This window comes from Achroia grisella, unplaced genomic scaffold (genome assembly GCF_030625045.1).
Source record: "Achroia grisella isolate CSIRO2021 unplaced genomic scaffold, CSIRO_AGI_Agris_v1 utg780, whole genome shotgun sequence".
Lineage (NCBI taxonomy): Eukaryota > Metazoa > Arthropoda > Insecta > Lepidoptera > Pyralidae > Achroia > Achroia grisella.
In genome coordinates this window covers 1,118,904-1,139,733 of record NW_026713020.1, presented here as the reverse complement: position 1 = coordinate 1,139,733, position 20,830 = coordinate 1,118,904, and the positions used below count along the sequence as shown (strand labels likewise).

Here is a 20,830-nt window from a genome sequence, read left to right as displayed (position 1 = left end):
GTCAACTCGCAGCGTACTCAATCAAAGTGGCTTCGTTACACCCTCTTCACTCGAGACACATTGAGTGGTGACAAGCCGCATTTCTCAGGCCAGTACTAATTAACTGTCTAACACGTGTTATGAGGGAATTGGTTACAACAAATAACTTACATCAAGTATGGCGTAAAATCAATTTGCTACGGAAATAGAAACAATTTATTGTTGAAAAATAAATGGGAAATTGGCAAACTTTTAATGAGTTTATTAACGCTTAAAAATATATAAAACGGTAATTATTTAATAAAAAAATTTGAAAATTAACAATTATTGAAAACATATATAATATAACATACAATTTATTAAATACTATTACAAATAAACTGACAAATACAATACGTATTTTCTTAACTTAATTTATTACTACTGGCGATATCCCTTTATCATTACCTTAATATTTTTTTCCATGTTAGGTACTATAGAATTTATTTTATATTTTTACGACCAGCTACTTGCCTAATGCCAATCCTCTTTGGGTCGTTATATATACATTTTATTATTTTAATTTTACTAGTGAAATTATTCACTTTTATTTATAGCTACTGATTTACATGCATTATATTTCTTAAATAATGCATAAGTTTTATATATTTCTGCAATATACTGAAGAGGCTAAGTGCTACATTCATATTAGATAGGTAATTAAATCATAGACATTTTATGCATTTCTTTCCTTTTCATTAAAGTAAGATTTAAAAATATAAATTAACTTATACTCTACTAAATTTCCGCATTCTCGCCATTTGCACCGCGTTACTTTGCCTTCTGCTATGTAAAGTATGATGTGAATGAGTAGATCGTTCTGATCGTGGAGTTGGTGCCCGGTCCTGGTCAACATCAACGTCTTTACCAGACTGTGCATCATCTCCATTTTCTTCTTTTTTAGAACCTCCCGATCCGGTACTACTACTTTCTCGATGTCGTACCGGTTTTACGTCTCCACTAAAGCTTAATATAAAATTTAATTCAGCTTTTAGTTCTTCTTTAAAAGATACCTGAAAGTTACCGTTAGTATTTTAATAAACATAAATAATATAGGTCTTTATATATATACTTTATTGCACTTATTACATTAATAGACAAAGACAGTTATACTAAATTGTGAGCAAGGGCGGGCTTATCTCTGCAAGAGATTTCTTCCAGCCAACCTAACGCTGTGACAGAGGTGGTAATTAGCGGGCAACGATAGTGCTTGAGTTTTTAAGTGGTTGTAATACATAACTATAGATATTCCAATGTATACTTAAAGAACAAACAAAAAAAAAAGCATACACACACTAAATATATAAAATACAATACATATAATAAATAAATATTATATTATAAATATAATAAAATAACCATATATAAATACCTAAACAAATACATAGCAACTATTACATATAATGATTACATTTGAAACCTCGTCATGTATTGATGGAGAGAAAATGAGATTTTAATCTTTTTTTAAATGTGGTGATGGAAGGACTTTCCTGAATGTGAATTGGCAGATTATTCCACAAAAAAGCAGCTCTAAAAGAGAATGAATTTCCCATAAAATGGGTTCTACATGTAGGAAGCTTCAACATTCTAGACTGAACCTGACATGCTCGTTTTGGACGAGTGGGTGGAGGGAGTAATTGAAACCGGGAACGGAGGTACGATGGAGAATTGGGATCATAGAGTATATTATACAGAGTGGAAAGGATATGCATATCACGCCGAAGACGAACAGGGAGCCATTTTAATTTATTACGAAAAACAGAAACATGATCGAATTTTCGCAGACCAAAGATGAATCTGATGGCTAGGTTTTGAAGACGTTCGATACCAAACATCGGCATAGTCGAGAACGGGGAGGAGAATTAGCGAGCATAATTTTGGTATTGAATGGGAGAAAGTATTGGAGACGTTTGAGCGAATGAAATGAAAAGTGCATTCTAAATTTCATTAATGTGAGGCATAATTATAATTTGTTATATCGGTGTAAGTCACAGTAACACCGTTGTAGAATATTGGTGGTACTATCCAGTCTAATCTAGAGCGCAACCTACTGCTACCTACAATCATGGCTTTATACCTATATTATTTATGCGAACATGCGGTGTAAGATTTACAAAAGAGGTTTATGAATACAGGAAGCACAATAGACGTGTAAAATTACATATAGAAACTTCAATTTCATTTATTTGTATAGATCAATCTTATCGTTTGCTGTGAAGCTATTAGTGATGGAATCCAGTAAAAATTTACAAGATGGCAAAATATTTAATATCTTATAATATACCTTTTGCTTTCTAGAAATGATCCAAACGTCAAAAATCATCTCAAAGATTGCACATATAAAAGCAAATACTGAACCAACAGCAAGAAGAATGAATACACCGCCCACATTAGCTAGTACTAAGGCTTGACTTTCTGCGCTGCCTGCATCGTCGTCCTGAACAATGTAATTTAAAGTTATTATTGGTACACGGTATCGATAATAGATTTAGTTCATTGATTAATACTCGTAGCTTAAAATAATGAGCTGAATCGAATACTTCCGTACTGATGTCACTAAAGAAGTTTATATCAATTGAACCATTACGCATTTTACTCTCGGACTAACCTATTAAGTAAAAAACCCAATTATATATTTTTGTTCTTCGATTCAGAAAATGTAATAAAACAAACACTACAAAATAATAATGTTTATAATACAGTCAGTAAAGTTTAGTCACAGTATACTAATTTCAAGCCAGCGTGTTGACAAATTAAAGTTTTAGTATATCAAACAGACGGAAATAGGATCTTGTAACTAATACAAAGGTCAGGCCTAACATAGCAGCAAGTAGATTGCACATATTAATTTGAACTATACGATCATATGGTTCAAATTAATATTGGCACTCCTTAATGGACGTAACTTAGGTAAAGAAATACCAACCTTTACTAACTGCTCATTTTTAATCTTAACTTAAAGTGACATAAGTCATTGAGCAAAATATTTTTCTTTCTTTTGACGAAGATGGAAATTTAATATTAAATATAATTGTAAAAGATACTATCGAGTTTTATACTAGATTTTTCATATGCGTAGTTAAAAAGTCGTGGGAACAACCAACTTTTCCAATTTTACGACACTTTGCAGAGTTCTATATTCCGCGAAAGATTTCTTACTAAAAATTTGTGAAATATTTTTATTGAATAACATCTTATTTGATATGGTACGATTCAAATAAAAGATAAGTATCAAAAAGTCGCTCTCCTATAGCTTATAGATATTTAGATGCTGCGATTAGTAGGCAGGCATTATCAGGTGATATTTGAAACATGTCTGTGATAATATGATATTATCATCATTACATAGTACAAAATAAAGTCGCTGTCGCTGTTTGTCCCAATGTATGCTTAAATCTTTAAAACTATGCAACGGATTTTGAAATGGCTTTTTTTAGTAGGTATTAGAGAGATTCTAGAGTAAGGTTTATTTATATAATAAATGTATGTACACTCGTAAGCCGGGACGAGTAGCTATATATAAATAAAGTATGATTTGTTATATTTCAACATAATAAGATTAGTTTTTATTATATACGCTAAAATATTCAATAAAACCTTGAAGATATTGTTTGGTATCGTCTGAACAAATATCCGATTAGTCTAAAAATCAATATTATAATAGCATATGGGTTATATTCGCCTGTATGTAGAATTATATACTATTAATATAAAAGTTATAAAAATAATTATTAAACAGGCGGCCTTATATTCACTTATAGAAATGACTGGTCTGATTTAATGCAGTAATAAATTATGAGATATAATTCAAAATTAATGGTCTCATCAAATGTAGGTTTACGCTTTTGTAATGGCACAATTTGTTATTTATTCATCCTAATGATAAAATGCAGATATATTTGTATTTCCATTAAGCTTACAAAGACAGAGGTCAATAAAAACGTCTATTTATATAATTTAAAATGCATTGTATAATAAATTATAAGACAAACAATAATAATCAATATTGAAACGAATGGTTTGAGAATTCGGTATCTTCTGATATACCTACCTATCTTTTTTTACTTGCAATGTTCTTTCTCTCTTTCTTTTCTAACGTGTAAACAACATGTAAACTTAACAGTAAATAGTCCCGCCCATTTGATATATTTTGACTTAAATAATAATCGTATCAAATTGTATGTCTAAAAGACCTACATATATACTATATATATACTAAATATAGTATACTATATATAATATAGGTCTTTGAAGTGTGTGGGAAAGATATGAAAATATTGATATTAAAATTATTATAAAAGTCAAGTAATATATGTCATAAGTATCTCTTGTCATGCCTAAACTCAACTAGTATATCTAATGTTAGTACGAAATACGTATATATTTATGAGTATAAATAAGTTCACTTACTGCACATGCACCACCTCCTCTTTTCTCCTTCCACCACTTGTCTTTCATCCTTGTTAATTTGCCTTCTTCCTGTAACTGGAGTATTGACTCACTCATAGGCTGCCGATACGGAGAATCTTAAAAAAAGATGTATAAAACTAAAAAAACTTATGTTTTTTTAGTTTTACCGGTTCTAAACAATTCCTCTGTTTCAGTGGAAAAAAAAAAAGATTTATTTAATGAATAACGTCATTATATAAATAATTTGAATATACAAATTAGACCCGTGTATCGAAGTAAAATATTTTACAAAATAAATTAAATCAAAAGTACTGAACGGAATCCGTATGAGAACATGTGAAACATAGACTATGGTTACTTATAAAACAATAAAAAATGAGAAAATAAGGAATAAAATTATATAAAAAATGAAACATACTTTTTTTCATTGCGATGCCGTATCCTTTGCTATCCAATAATCCTCCTACTTGCGCTACATCGCAGTTTCTCTCCACCATATATTCTATTGACGTAGACTCCATTAGAAATGCATAATTTTCCTCATCTGACTTCACTCTGAAAATGGTTAATTACCTACTTAAATTATACTTCGATGCATATTTTTTAATGATATTTTTGTTATTGTAAGAAATAATACTAATATACCTACTAGAATTAGTGTAACTAAATAGTTTTCTTTTCTACAAGTCAATAATATATTTAAGTATATGCTTATGTTGTTTAGAGAAAGTAAATGGCACAGTGTCAGAATATCGACGACAATTTCTTAAAATTTTTAAATTTGCACGTATTAATATTCTGTTGCCATATACTATTATAGGTTCATTAAACTTATAATGTGTCAGATTCCTCAGTGCGCTTATTTTTCGTTTAAAATAATAATAATCTCAGGACAATTTACACAGCGCCATCTAGTCCCAAGGTATCTAAAGCTTGTGTTACGGGTACTAGATAACTGATACAAGTACATAGATATTTTTTTCCGTCAATACATACATATTATACATAGAAAACACCCAGACCGATACAAACAATCATACTCATCAATCAACCGTGCGAGGAATCGAACCTGCGACCATCGGACGCTAAGCGGTGTGCTAGAACGCTAGACCACCGAGGTCGTCAAATAAAACCTTTTAGAAAGGCTTTACTAGACATATTAATATAATAATTATGTAGTTTAAAAATATTATGTAGAAAGTCTGTCCGCAGAAGGATTACTGTAACATAATCCACAATCCCTAAATGGGATTTTCCAGTGAATTTATCTTATTTTTCTTTATTTTGTGTATAGCTTTAAAGTTAAATAGCAACTGCTGTATTCGTTGTGATCTATAATTTAACTGTAATATATTATATATAATGGTAAACAAAACCAACCTTTCAAGACCTTCGTCATTAGTCGCTGTTTGAAATTCCGGATGTTCATCCATATATTTAAACATTTTCTGATAAATCATATTATCTGAATCCTAAGAACACATTCATAATATAAATTATTAAATGAAACTGAAATTAAAAGAAATCCAGAGAGTTCCCATTCTTTGAAGCCTGCCTTCACAACCGACAAAAGGTTACACATGTTACAATTCTACAATTAAACCTTAATGAGTAATAGGAGCTTGGATACAGATTTTTAAATTCTTTAAAAGCTATAGCTTTTCACTTACATGTGAAATACAAACAATATATTATATGTGATATGTACATTTGTAGACTATAGTATATTAAAAAAAAATTAACATATCTAAAATACCTAATTGAAATCGGGAAAAAGAAACGTCCTAATACCCAAATTAATTTTAAAAAGTTGAGTAAATATATTGTCACCCAGTTGAATTTGGCGCCCAGTCGAATAATTCTAATGTATGAGATTTTTAGATAGTCTTACAATAGTCTAAAATCTAAATATGTATATTGCTATTATATTCTGATGCCGAATTTTTTATTTTCTATACTTATACTACTTTCTTTCCCATACCATATACATATATATTATAGATAATTATTGCTATTTTTACACATCTCACCTTGAAAAAACTAAACGTGGCACCTCCTTTCTTAGCGCCATAATTAATACCATACGGATTATTAGAGAGCTCAGATACAGATTTGATGGCATAAAATTTTGACTCCACAGTGAGGAAGGCTGCAAGATTAGCCGTGTAAGAAGATACCATTATCAATGTGAAAAACCACCACATACTACCAGCCATGCGTGTAGACACTGCTCTGTAATAAAATATTAAATACTATTATATTGCATTATTAATTACAGCATTCGAGATAGTAATAATAAAGATGTAGAATTCAGAAGTTATTTTCAGGAATGTAATTTTCCAATTTGGGTTAGCACATCATTCAAGCCTATTTTTGCTCACTAAATTCAAATCTTTATTCATGTCATACATCCGTATTTGCACACTTTCAAAATAAGTGGATATCAATCATGGATAGCCTTTACATTTGTTTAAAAAAACAGTGTCAGTAAACAAATGAGGCAGTATCTCGACAACTGTTCTTTGGAGTGTCTGGTCTGAATCTTTCGGAGCATTTTTTTATAATTGTGTTTTTTAGTTAACTCATACAAACGTGATATAAATATGTTCTTGTTTTCGTCTACAAATCATGCAGTTAGGTTCTCCAGAAATATATTAATAGTAAATCTTGTCGTGGTAAACCTATTTGAAAATACCGACTATACTGTTTGTCAATCGTCTAACCTTTTTTCAACCTCAATTTCCTGTAGGAAGTCCGAATTGAAATTGATCCGAAGTCCAAATAAACAGTTTTTGTTTACTTATGGAAAAATGAGAGGTTACCTATATATATCAAAAAGATACGATATTTATTTCAAACTAATATAAATATATGATATTTTTTGTTCCTTTTTATATATATATTATATATATTTAATAGCTGATAGTGGGATGTAGTTTCCGCCTGATCTAACGGTACGTATACCTGTCGGGGCATTAGTGGGTTGAACGTGAAGTACAGCCATTTAGCTCTAGTGGTGATTACCCTAGTAATCAAATTAACCTTGTGATTCACACACTTAAACTTAAAAATGTAAAGTAATAATAAAATTATTTAAAAGAGCAACACGCAAGTTTCTTCCTCGTTCTTCTTGTGATGAGACAGCTTTCCGAACGAGCGGTAGATTAAAAAATGTAATGACTATTCAAAAGTGCTTCAATGTAAGTTTATTTGAATAAATGATTTTCTATTCTATTATATTCTATTCACCTTCACACGATCCATCCTAGAAACCAGCGTTCTTTTTTGCAGAGCGATCGCATGAAGTTTAATCTGATATGGTATATTCTCTTCACACTTTGTTTTTATAAATACAGTAGCATATTATATGTATACTAGTATGTATATGTATAATGTATAGTGTTTCTTATTTTTGTGTTTATGACTTTCAGGCCTAGAGTCCCTAAGATTTTAAACATTTTTTATTTATCTACTAAAGTAATTAATAGTCATACACTATTGTGCTAATTAATATTTTTTCTATTTTGCATTTTAACATCATAGTTCCTTACATTGGTGCGATTTCCGATCCCTGTGTTAGCACACTACCTAGTGTGAACCAAAATGAATTTGCCAATGTGAACTGATTATCCAAGGTCTCTGGCTCTTCTATACATGGATATGGGTTTTGCCATTCATCAGGGGCTAGCCTGCCTAAAATAAATAAGAGCACTGAAACTCCGACAAAGGCTCCGCCAAGAGATTTCCATACCTTAAAGAAATAAAATTATAGGTATAATAATACTCTTATTTATTAATTAAAGATACATAAATTATTTTCATTTGCAAGCTTAAAATAACAAACAATTTTGTAAACTTTTAATGTGAACAATAATAGGTTGAAGTTAGAAATTGCTAAGATACATGAAATGAGATACCTCCATGGAAAACGGCGAAATGAAGGAGAACAAATTCGGCGGCTGCTTTGTTGGTTTCTTATATAATATAGTTATACCTAAATTCATAAAGGGACTGGTAAAGTCCACAGCCTTTTGCCTGGATGAAGTAATAGTGAGATCTGTTATTGCAAAATCGGCTCTCTGCAAAAAAGACTTTGAATTTAAGATCACATTTGACTAATATGTAAATATAAATAAATCAATATCTAAAAGCTAGAAACTAAACTAAAATTTATATTACCCCATCCATTATCTTTTCCATCATTCCTGTCCACTTTTTTGTTTTTGGGTCTAGTGAACCGTACACTCCATCAGCTTGTATATCAAACGTGTAGTTGAACTCATTCATTTTTGCTAGTTCATCAATGAGTTCGATACCGAAACCTTCATATCGATTATTTCCTTCTAATTTATCGGATGACTCTTTCAACATTCCATAAGGTGCACTCTGTTAATCAAATATTTGCAAAAAATCAATATATCTATAACAGTTGAAAAATCTATAATTAAACAAATCTCACCAAAGCAGTAAGAACAATAAAATGTTTTCCTTTCATGGCATCAGAACCCTCCAATTCGGCTGGTGGTATTACAACTCTTGTATTGACATATCCATCTTCAGCATTCCAAGATCCAACCTATATTAAATATAGTGGCTAAATGTATAATCTATATACGTAAAAACTATAACCATTTATATTCCAAGATAAATTCTAAAACTTAGCAATGTGTGAAGACAACTAATCCATTTTTTTACATTACTGTGTCACTTAGTAAAGATTCTTAGTTATACCTTCTCAAGACCATGAGGCTGTAGCTCTATAATATCAACTTCAAAATCAGATCGGAAACCATCTTCATCAAACCTGACAACGCCTGTTAAACCATTTATTTCTATCTGCAATTAAATTAAGTATTTAAGTACACTACACTTATGGATAATGAAGAGAAAAGATAGAGGGATAGTGTAGTGTGGTTTATATCTTCGCGGCTTCTTGTTATATCTTTCTTCTCATATTCAGAAATTGCAGTGAAATATAAGCTACACGTAGTATTGAAATGAAGAAAAATATAAAATAGGGCTCTGATAATATCAGTTTCAAGTAAAAGCTAATGGAAAAAAGCAATTCTTATAAAAGACTCATTTTCATGCATCGAATATAAATTATAGTATTCAATCTAGTTAACTATATATTTGCTTGTTATTATATAACACAGCTGAGCAACTGCTGCTGAGAACTCGCGTGGTAAGTTGATGTGATGTGATTGACTTGAGGTTTAGTCAACTAAACCTCAAGTTAATGTAACTATAAATCTATAGATAGATACTGGTAGCACAGCCGGCCTTTCTACGAATATCCGAAATAATTACTTACTGCCTTAATGTAATTTATAATACTGGATCCTACATTCCAACTCTCCCCGGATTCGCATGTGACATTTGCAGCTTCTTCTAATCTCATAGCATTAAGTGCCGTTGTGTATAATATCACAGCATCATAAAGTAATGCTAGATCAAGAGTAATCGCATTATCTACAATGGCATTTGTTATCTGACCATCAGATAATTCCTCAACTTTCCCATTTAAGGAAACAATGTAGTTTTGAATATCTTCTAACATCGGATCAAAAAATCTAATACCTGAAAACAGGCAAGTGAATTAGTATTATTAATTACGTCAAATACACATTATTAAATGTATATTTGACTTGTGTATTATTACCATAATTTGCAACCACTGAATTTATACTTTTTCCAAGCATAACACTGTTCTTACCTGTAATATTAGAACCTCCGTGTTTATAAGGCTCTATATCAATTGTCTGAAAGTCTGGATTCATTATGATATAACTATGGTCATCAGACATAATTCCGACCTGCTGAGCTTGTTCCAGAAACTGTGGTAAACTTTCTTTACGACAATGTACGATATAATTAACAGAACCAGAAGCTTTTACATTTTTCAAAGGAATTCTAAAATTTTATTGATTTATTAACATTACGACTAACAGAGTACAAAAAGAAAACATTTTTATATATTAAATTTATTTTAAAAAATACCGATAGTCATCTCCATCAGGTAATTGAACGACTTGCATTAAAACATGTTCCCCTGACTCCAAATCCTGCATGGTTAATATATTATCCAAAAATGACAGAAGTTCTGCACCTTCATAAATTATCGTAAACTCTTTCCAACCTTTCATTACGATAATGTCTGCAAAAACCTAAAAGATTGAAAACTTTTGCAGTATAAATAACTTCTGCCGATTGATTCTCTGACTAAATTACACAAAAGTATTACCTGTGAGTAAGCGATATGATTGGGATATAAATTAACTACAGACCAGTTACGATTTTGCGTTTCCATTGGTTCGATAATAATATGTGGAACATCGAGATAATCCGCAATAGATTGCATGCTCTCTATAGAGCCTTTAGTTGTTGGTCCAAATATTCCGAAAACGTTACTCTGAAATTATATTTATAAACTTAAAATATCATATTTACTTTACCTATGTTATGCTGAAATGGTTCTATTTCCTCGAATGATAAGTTAAAATTTTTATACAATCCAATTAATAATTTATGGGATTTAAATCCTTGCCTTTAAAGGCAAACATATTAAATTGTAATATAACATAAGGGTATAATTTTAATTATACAATTTTTATTTGTATTGCAAACATATTAAATTGTAATATAACATAAAATATCTTTATTCATGTAGGTATAATTTTAATTATACAATTTTTATTTGTATTGTTACAAATGAATGAATAAATAAATCATATTATTATTATTATTATAAATGATTACCGGTACTATATATTGGATCGTAACTGTGAAATATTTAAATAATAGAAATATGGAAAAACACCTTTTTATTTCTTGCGTATACATAGTTCTATAAATTACAGTTTAAAACTATAGTCTATTAGTTAGAATCATTTAAATAAATTATAATAATTATGACTTGGATGGTGTCAAAGAATGCAGAAACAAAAATCAATCATTCATTTGCAGTATGTAATATTGTTTTATCTGTGATTTATAGTAATGCATACTCGGGAATTTATTTCAATAGTTTTTTTTATGTAAATACCTTCTTATCAAAGTATATTTTTGTAAAGTAAAAATAAAATTTTTATTGTAAACTACATTTCTTTATGTTGTATATGCAAATAGAAATAGTCGGGCACTTAATACATGTATATGAATATAAACAATACCATAGCATACTAACTTCTAAAATCGAACACATTGCTTCTTCTGCTTCTAACAAATCACCTGGTGACGTTCGTATGACATTTGCTTCAAATGGACTTTCTTGTCCGTCTGATGCAGTAATAACTGCCAAACTAAAAGCAGCTTCTAATAAAAAGCCACCATCATCAAATACCGCACCTGTACGTGATAAAAAAAAATTGGAGACTTGTTCTTCAATAAGTTAAATTAAATAAAGTAGGCATGATGTCTAAGACACATAACATTAATTAGATATTGTAAATTTTATTTTAGAAAGATCATAGAGAAAAATTTGTTTTGCTTGTAATGGATAAAACAATTCTCAACAGATTAGCGCAAACCATTTAAATATAAACATATATCTTTCATTGCAAAGCAAGAGCGGGCTGATAGTTTTATTTATAAAAATAATACTCACCAATAGTCCTATTTCCGTGGACATTCAATAAGGAGAAAGTCAGGAAACATTGCAAGAATAAATTGAATTTCAATTCCATTGACAACAATAATTTAATTTAACGTAAGAATAATTTTGTAATAATATCTACCCATATGAAGCCACTAATTTGTTTATAATTAATTACGTTTGTCAGAATAATAATATATTGATAAAATATGGATTTAGAGCTATTTTCTTGCACGGCTGTAATGTAATTTTGTCTCGAACACGACTGCATGGCGGGAGCTAGAAATAGCTCGACTGTTCCCAATTGCATTTGGAGTAGCCGTTGTATTTAATTAATATGTCCTCATATTGTATACTAGAGTACGTTTCATAATAATTGTATATTCTATAATTGTATATTCTAATCTCACCCTAAAACTATTTAAAAATACTGATTCCGTCAATAATAACGGGTGTCTTGTAACTGGTCTGCTCTAATCACTATGATCTATTAATTGTTTAACCAGTTGGTTATGTATTCAATATTTTTTTCTTTTTGGTGCTAATCGGTGGTTTGTATTCACACACTTAAACTTAAATTGTAAGTAAGAATAAATTATTTAAAAGAGCAACACACAAGTTTCTTGCTTGTTCTTCTTGTGATGAAACAGCATTCCGAATGAGCGGTAGATTAAAAAAAAAAAAAAAATGTTATGACTATTCAAAAGTGCTTCAATGTAAGTTTATTTGAATAAATGATTTTCTATTCTATTCTATTCTATTCTACCCTAAAACTATTTAAAAAATACTTTCTTAAATAATACGTCAACCTCAGTGATCTAGCGGTTATGTAGGTAACAATCAACTATAGTAAATAATAACAGTAACATTGCTTTCATTTGCACATTTTATTTTTTGCAAAATTAATTATATATTATATAATTAATATTGCAAAATTATTTCGACATGGACAGGTTCGTGTAAAGTATAAGTTAGGTAGACATAAGGATTTGAATTAAACATTATTGTTTATCAAGCTTACCTGACATTCCTTTCGTGAGTAAAAAGCATATTATACCTAAATTTTAGCACACCCGATTACTTGCCGTCGTTGGTTTCTCGAGTTCCTGCACAATAAAATTATTCATATTAAATATATGTTTTGTTTAAAGATAGTGATTTATAACTGTACTTACGTATAGCTGATACTCATACAAATAAGATTTACATAAAGTTTTTACTTAAAAACCGGACTATTCGATTCGAATACAATATTTTTTTAATGATTACAAAATATTTTATATGATGAATGTTAAATATCAAATTGTAATTTTTGGTAATATTGTAGGTTGAATTTACTGCATTGTTTATTTAACTCGTAAATTATAAGTGTAAAAATTTAACAGTAGTGCCCTCTTTTATTAAATGACATAACAAGAAAAAGCATTAGAAAAGTTACAATATTCCTAGTAGAAGAAAAGCATTGGTAACCCTTAACACTTTACAGCACAAAAATTTGAGTGAAAGAATCACAGATGGCGCTTTTGTGTAACAGTGGTTACAACACAAGTGGTTACTCCTTTAAATATTCTTGACGAATAGAAAATCATACTTTATCTTAAGTTTTGTAAAAAACAAACAGATAATTGAATTTTATATACTACTAGCTATTCATACATGTATTATATATATAAACCTTCCTCTAGAATCACTATCTATTAAAAAACCGCTTCTAAATTCCGTTGCGTAATTTTAAAAATTTAAGCACACATAGGGACAGACAGCGACAGCGACTTTATTTTAATAGTATAAAATAAAGTCAAGTAATAATAATAATGATTGCTAACCAAAAATGACTATCAAACGGTGAATCCATGAAATGAAATACATGTAGACACAATTTTTCTTATGTAAGTGAATACAAACAAGCTGACGGTCCACCTGATGGTACGAGTAAGTGGTAAAAGTCGGACATTAGATGTCCTGTCAGTACTGATCATGCTTATTAATTATTTTTTTTTAATAAAATAAGTTAGAGCAACTGAGTGTTACATCCGATGATAAGTGATTAACACAGCCCATAAAAACCAAAGGAATTCCTGGTATCGGACTTATTATAGATGATCTTGTAGAGAAATAAAACATTAATCATATAATAAAATTATAAAAATTACTTTTTAAAATCGATTAAATCGATTCAGTAATAATATTATTGCATCAATATTCTAATTTACTACATGTCCACTTTTTAGTAAATCATATATAAATATTTAATCAATTAATATTAAAATCAATGCGCTTAATTATAACATAGTTGTGTTACGGCCTTCGCTTAAAATTGGACCGTCTAATCTTATATTGCAAAGCAAATACCGACAAGACGTACATACAAAGAAGTTTATTTACAGGAACAGTGACACGTTGGCAAATGGTACAAAAACATTGATTAATGAGCGAGGAGTATGTACCTACCACAACGTAAACACAAAACGTTTGACTCCGGCCCGGTGGGCGGTAAATAAACCTCCACCCAAACATATACCCCAGTCAACTTTGATGTTTTTGCTACATGTTTGCTTTTGGCATGTTGAAATATCAACATAATAAGAGAAAAATAATTCTATTTTACATTTTTATTCACCCATGGGATCATATAGGTTCTCTCGATTTAGCGAGAATATAATTGCTTGATTATGTGAATTCATAACTGAAATTAAGTAGCTCTAAAAGTGATTATAATAAATACAAAAAATTACGGTTTAATGTATATTTTAAAAATATGTATAATATTTTTATTCATTTATTATTTCTTAAACTTCAATGCACAAATATATAAATAAAGGTGTACTTAGCAGACATAGAACGTTGATGCATAAAATGTAAATTTTAAACACATGTGTACAGTAATACTTATCGTTAGTTAAAATTTGTTGTAAGCATGAAAGTTAGTTTATTATGTACTTTTAAAGCCTTAACGGATTAATGATTATGAAATATGTATGTTTTAAACTCATGCGTACAGTAATACTTATCGTTAGTTAAAATTTGTTGTAAACATGAAAGTTAGTTTATTATGTACTTTTAAAGCCTTAACCGACTAATGATTATGAAATATGTATGTTTTAAACTCATGCGTACAGTAATACTTACCGTTAGTTAAAATTTGTTGTAAACATGAAATTTAGTTTATTATGTACTTTTAAAGCCTTAACCGATTAATGATTATAAAATATGTACGTTTTAAACTCATGCGTAGAGTAATACTTATCGTTAGTTAAAATTAGTTGTAAACATGAAATTTAGTTTATTATGTACTTTTAGAGCCTTAACCGATTAATGATTATGAAATTTTACATGCAAGTACTGTTGAATTAGAAAAGGACATTAAATTATTATGAAGTCAAAGAAGAATTACCTATTTCATAACTTTGTATATGATATACAAAATGATAAAATACTAATTGTCATTTTTTAATATTATGAGTTGTGTAAGGTGTAAACGTATAGAGTACCTATTAAAATATCTCAATTTTATTGAAAAACACTAAAAGTTATCCCTTGGGAGAACTCCCACATTCGAATCGCGTCGTAAACTTGAAAATTGGACGTTTTGTTTGTAGCAGGGCCTCTCGTGGCGCGCCCAAATTGCGACAAGCCGAACGCTGCGCGACAATATATTGCCTTCTTATCACATTACAAGCTCTGTAACACGTTCATTGCGTACATATTTCGCCACATATATAGTACAAAGAAGGAGAGGAATGAAATATTTACCTTTTTTAACATTGGCCAATAATCACGAGGAAATAAAACAAATTAAAATCAACTTTAGAATGTAAAATAAACCCCTTTAATAATGATTAATTTCACATTTGAGCCTAATTTCAAGCTAAGTGAGTCATAGGTACTGTTCAATTTTCAGTCCTTTTTCTATCCATTTATCAAACTTCTAATTTTCAATTATCTTAATATCAACTATTAAAATTATATTAAGTATAAGTAGTCTATTTATATGTAGCTATAATTTCTATATATGTAGCTATAATAGTTATTGGTACAAGTAGTGCCCCAGTCTTATAGTAGGAACTAGCTGAAACTATTTGCAAGAATTAATTACAAAGCCAATTATGTTGTGAGCTCGCTGAGTGTTAGTGCATCCGACGTAATTGTTTCTTAGTTGGCACTTAATTTATTTAGTACAACAAATTAACTTAGTGAAAATTGTTGCTAGTTAGAGATGGGTCTTGATACGGATTTGATCAATGTTTTGTTTTCACTGTCAAGGATTTAAAAAAAAAAATCAAATGAAATGCAATATTGACTAGCTTCCTGACTGCATACCAGAAGTGTAACTTTTACCATCATAGACAATTTTTACAATAAAGTAATAAATATTCAAATTTCTTCAATTTTTACCATATCGAGAAATACTCCTATATTCCTTTTATTTGTTTATTTATTTATTTAATGCACATAATTTGAAAGTACATATGGCGGACTTAACACCATGCGGCATTATCTACCAGTCAATCATGGGTGGTGCAGAGAATAATTGTTGGCTGTGCAAATATAAAAATGTATGATACGATACACATAAAAGTATATATTAATAAATAACTACATTTATATATATATACACATATACATAAACCATCCTTAAATACATATTTAATAATCTGCAATTTTTTTTAATTATTTTTTGATGTATGTACCGTATATACTTTCATATGCATTTAGTGAATAGTTGTTAATTTTAAATTACAAACAAACACTTCAATTCTGTTTATTTGCATAGATTAGATAAAAAACCATTTTGATGATCTGGATGAATGGCGGTCCTCCGCGGTGCGTTTTTCTAAAAACTTTTTGCCACACACAACCACATTATGGAACCTTCCAGGAATAGTATTTCCAAATCGATACGATATTGAAACCTTCAAGAAAAGAGCTTATTACTTGTTAAAACGCCGTCAGCGCACTTGAAATTCCTCTGGTGTTGCTGGTGCTCATGGGTGGCAGCAATCACTTATCATCAGGTGAGCCCCAAGCTCATTGGTCCCCAATGTATAAAAAAAGATTAATATAACTATGTATTATAATAAATTATTACTATGCAATAGAATAAGTACCTCCAAGTCAAATAGATGTACTTATTTATTGAAGTGAACTTGAAATCGAGATGGTTTGTATGAAGGTAACTGAAATCGTATTAAGTGAGGCTCAAACAAAGACTTGTCGGTAAATAAAAAATTAAAGACAGTTATGGATAAATCGAAAGCGAAAGGTCAACGGGACAGATGTTGTGTTGGTTTACATACAAATGTCTTTGGGCCGATCGTTTGAACCCGAATATATCAGATGTTTAGCATAAATTGTTATGGAAATAAAAACAAGAACGCTCCCCAGATGCGAACAAGCTGCATATCAAGTGATTTCATAGATTTTTATTCTACTGTTGTAAATCATTTGTAGCTTACATTTTTAGAAAACGTTCGGTTATTCCCTAGACTTCTAATTTTATTGAATATTTATTTCAATCTATTATTTGATAAACTTTTTTTATATCTATACATATAAATAAAATTGGAGTGTCTATTTGTAATATTGAAATAACCGTTTTTTACTGCATGCATATGAATATAAATACGGAACATATCACTTTTTAAAATTTTTGTCTGTCTGTCTGTCGTTCTGTTTGTTCCGGCTAATCTCTGAAATGGCTGAACCGATTTTAACGGGACTTTTTTTGACAGACTTTTATTTTAGAAAAACTCTTTTATTTTATAGAAAAATAAATTAATGTTGTAAGTAATACCGCGCGCTCAGGCGCATGCACCGCGCTGCGCTGGGCCGATACCTCGGGGGCCTCTCGCTACTTCTCACACCGACGCGCGCGACGCGGCGACCACTCAATATCACAAAGGCTACCTGTCGCGCGGGCTCACATCGCGCGAGCGGGCCGATATGATGGTTGACTTTATTTAAACATTGATATCCAGTTCGTATGTCATACTTTTGATTGATAGGTATATTTTATAATTACACCGATCCGTTCTTCGTATCTTTTCTTATCTTAATTCAAAATATTTTGTTACATTTTTACTGCTTTCCTTTTTTACCTTCAAGTGATTAGGTATTATAAATTAGGTACATTTGTGTTCAATTCAGATTTACATTGAAATTTATAAATTATTTATAGGTTATTTTATTTAGTTAGTAACGTAGATAGTAGTTTTTTCCTAAAATAAATATTGTTAAGTTAGAATTTTCGTTTTTTAAATGCACACTATACATACACACATACATATAAATAAAATCGGAGTGTCTGTTTGTAATCCTTACTAATATTAAAAATGCGAAAGTAACTCTGTCTGTCTGTCTCGCTTTCACGGAAAAACTACTGAACAGATTAAATGAAATTTGGTACACAGATAGTTTTTTTTTTGGTGGATGATAATGGAATGGTGAACCTGCCTGCGCTAACGGTTTACGCGGGCGGGGCACCAGTGGAGGATGATAAGATGAGCATGAGGTCAGGTCAGTTAGCCCATCATGACATATTCACCAAGAATTTATCATAATGGTTTCCAGGGAGAACCGCGTGGAGGCCGACCTGACATGGTACATTGCTAGCAATGGGGTTATCAATCCACATTAGTAACAATCCCCATTCCCCACACTGATAGTTTAGACCATGAAAGGACATGGCTACTTTTTAATGCGAAATGCTTTAATGCTTTTATATAATTAATGCTTTAATGCGCTGGGCTTAAAAGGGGGAATGAAAGATTGTATGGAAGAATCGTCATTTTTGAAGCTAAACACTTGAAATTTATTTTTGTAGCTGTTAATTAACTATAAATAAATATGACATTTAAAGTTTGTATTAAAAATACCCTTAAGGGGGTAAAATAAAATAGGAGATGAAAGTTTTGTGTAAATTCGTAGTTTTTGAAGATAGCAGTTTGAAACTTATTTTTGAGGCTGTTAATTACCTATAAATAAATATGATATTCAAAGTTTGTAAAAAATTACCATTAAGGAGCTAAAATAAAATAGGTGATGATAGTTTTTATGGAAATTCGTCATTTTTGAAACTAGAACGATTACACTTTTTTCTTCATCTTCTTTGGTTTATTAAATATCTTACTAATATTTAAAATGTGAAAGTAACTCTTTCTGTCTGTTTGTCTCGCTTACACCCCAAAACGACTGAATCGATTTAAATGAAATTTGGTACGTAGTCCGTAGTCTAGACCCTGAGAATGGACATAAATTATTTTATAATGTGAAAAAGGATTATAAGGTGGTTGAAAGAGAAGATGAAAGTTCAAAAAGTACATGTAAAGGTTAGAGTAAGGTAGAATGCAGCAAGGTTGTATGGAAGTAATTTTTAAGGCTAGAAGCTTAGAACGTATTTTTTAGGTTGTTGATGAGATATGACATTTAAATATTGTAAAATTTTCACCCTAAACGATGGTAAAATAAAATAGCAGCTGAAACTTTTTATGGCAATTCATAATTTTTGAAGTTAGACTGATGGAAATTTTTTCTTTGGGTATTTTAGTTTAGTTTATTAAATAGCTTTCTAATATTACAAATGTCAATGTCTGTCTATCGCGCTTACACGCTAAAACTATTAAACCGATGTACATGAAATTTGGGACACAGATAGACGAAACCCTGAGAAAGGACATAGGTTAGGTACTTTTTAATGTGAAAAAGGGTTGAAGGGAGTTGAAAAGGTAGGTGCAAGGTTGTATGGATGTATCGTCATCTATACATATAAATAGAATTGAATATTGAAAATTTGTAATTTTGAAATAACCGTTTTTTACTACATGCATATGAATATAAATACGATATATACATACACCAAAATAATTTTTTTTGTAATTGTTGTCTATCTGTCTGTTTGTTCCGGCTAATCTCTGAAATGGCTGGGCCGATTTTGACGGGATATATTTGGCAGGTAGTTAATATAATAAGTAGTAACTTAGGCTATTTTCATTTTAGAAATATTATTTTATTTTAGAATTATAAAGTATAACACCACGCGGACGAAGTTGCGGGTACAGCTAGTGTATGTATATATTTGGATAATCTTTTTTCTAGAAAAGTTTGAGATTTAAATAATATAAAAGCAGCAATTGATAATTGCTTCTGTTGATAAATTATGACACGAGTATTGTAACGGATGACGTAGGTACTTTATATAAATGAGTTATCAATGGATTGACCAACAAGCTTCAAAGGACGTTGTTAATGAAGTCATAAATCTGCAGATTGCTTTCCCTGCGAGATAAGACTCAATTATAGGAAAAGCTCTAATTAAATACGGGATATGAAGCTATTAAAGATAACAAATAAAAGATAGTAAATGTAATTCTCTTATCAGATATTGACCCTTTAATATCTTTAGCCCCAGGAACATTAAAACCTTACTTTGGAAGTAGCATTGAACGAGATGTTTTTATTAATATTTGAATTTTGTTCTTCTACCAATCTAAGAATAATACACTTGCTGAAATGCGAATAAATTCTTTGATGTTTGAACTTGATACGACTGTTAAAATTTGTATATCATTGGCGCTTTAAATTTATAAATATTTTTTTATGACGCCAATAAATTATATATTTCTTCTAATTTATAGATACAATTATTTGGGTCTTCTCACCCGCATCAAAAAGCGAGATCTCATCCAGAATTTGTTAATGTTGTCGCTTAAATATCAATTGATGGTAAGAACTACACGAAAAGTACAATTCATGGCAAAAGTAAAATAAAATTTATGTTATCAACGACGTCTAGCACCATATACCCACTCT

The 20,830-nt window shown here is 30.1% G+C and overlaps 1 protein-coding gene across 2 annotated transcripts in view; it reads right to left on the bottom strand.

Annotated features, from left to right (window-relative positions):
* The window catches only part of LOC131851073 (glutamate receptor ionotropic, kainate 3-like), a 49,894-nt gene extending 38,124 nt beyond the window's left edge, over positions 1-11,770 (bottom strand). Inside the window, exons 1-16 of one of the 2 annotated variants that reach the window (XM_059201501.1) lie at positions 11,615-11,770; positions 10,673-10,840; positions 10,429-10,595; positions 10,145-10,341; positions 9,743-10,008; positions 9,160-9,264; positions 8,888-9,004; positions 8,608-8,814; positions 8,346-8,507; positions 7,980-8,179; positions 6,459-6,660; positions 5,809-5,900; positions 4,847-4,983; positions 4,429-4,544; positions 2,303-2,455; positions 367-1,031 (exon numbers count right to left, since the gene is read on the bottom strand). In XM_059201501.1, coding sequence (XP_059057484.1) covers positions 747-1,031; positions 2,303-2,455; positions 4,429-4,544; positions 4,847-4,983; positions 5,809-5,900; positions 6,459-6,660; positions 7,980-8,179; positions 8,346-8,507; positions 8,608-8,814; positions 8,888-9,004; positions 9,160-9,264; positions 9,743-10,008; positions 10,145-10,341; positions 10,429-10,595; positions 10,673-10,840; positions 11,615-11,632 — 2,592 coding nt within the window. In that variant the 5' untranslated portion in view covers positions 11,633-11,770 and the 3' untranslated portion in view covers positions 367-746. Of the gene's footprint in view, positions 1-366; positions 1,032-2,302; positions 2,456-4,428; positions 4,545-4,846; positions 4,984-5,808; positions 5,901-6,458; positions 6,661-7,979; positions 8,180-8,345; positions 8,508-8,607; positions 8,815-8,887; positions 9,005-9,159; positions 9,265-9,742; positions 10,009-10,144; positions 10,342-10,428; positions 10,596-10,672; positions 10,841-11,614 lie in introns of those variants that run through there. The other variant, XM_059201500.1, reaches the window with a different exon arrangement.
* Positions 11,771-20,830: the final 9,060 nt, after the last annotated feature.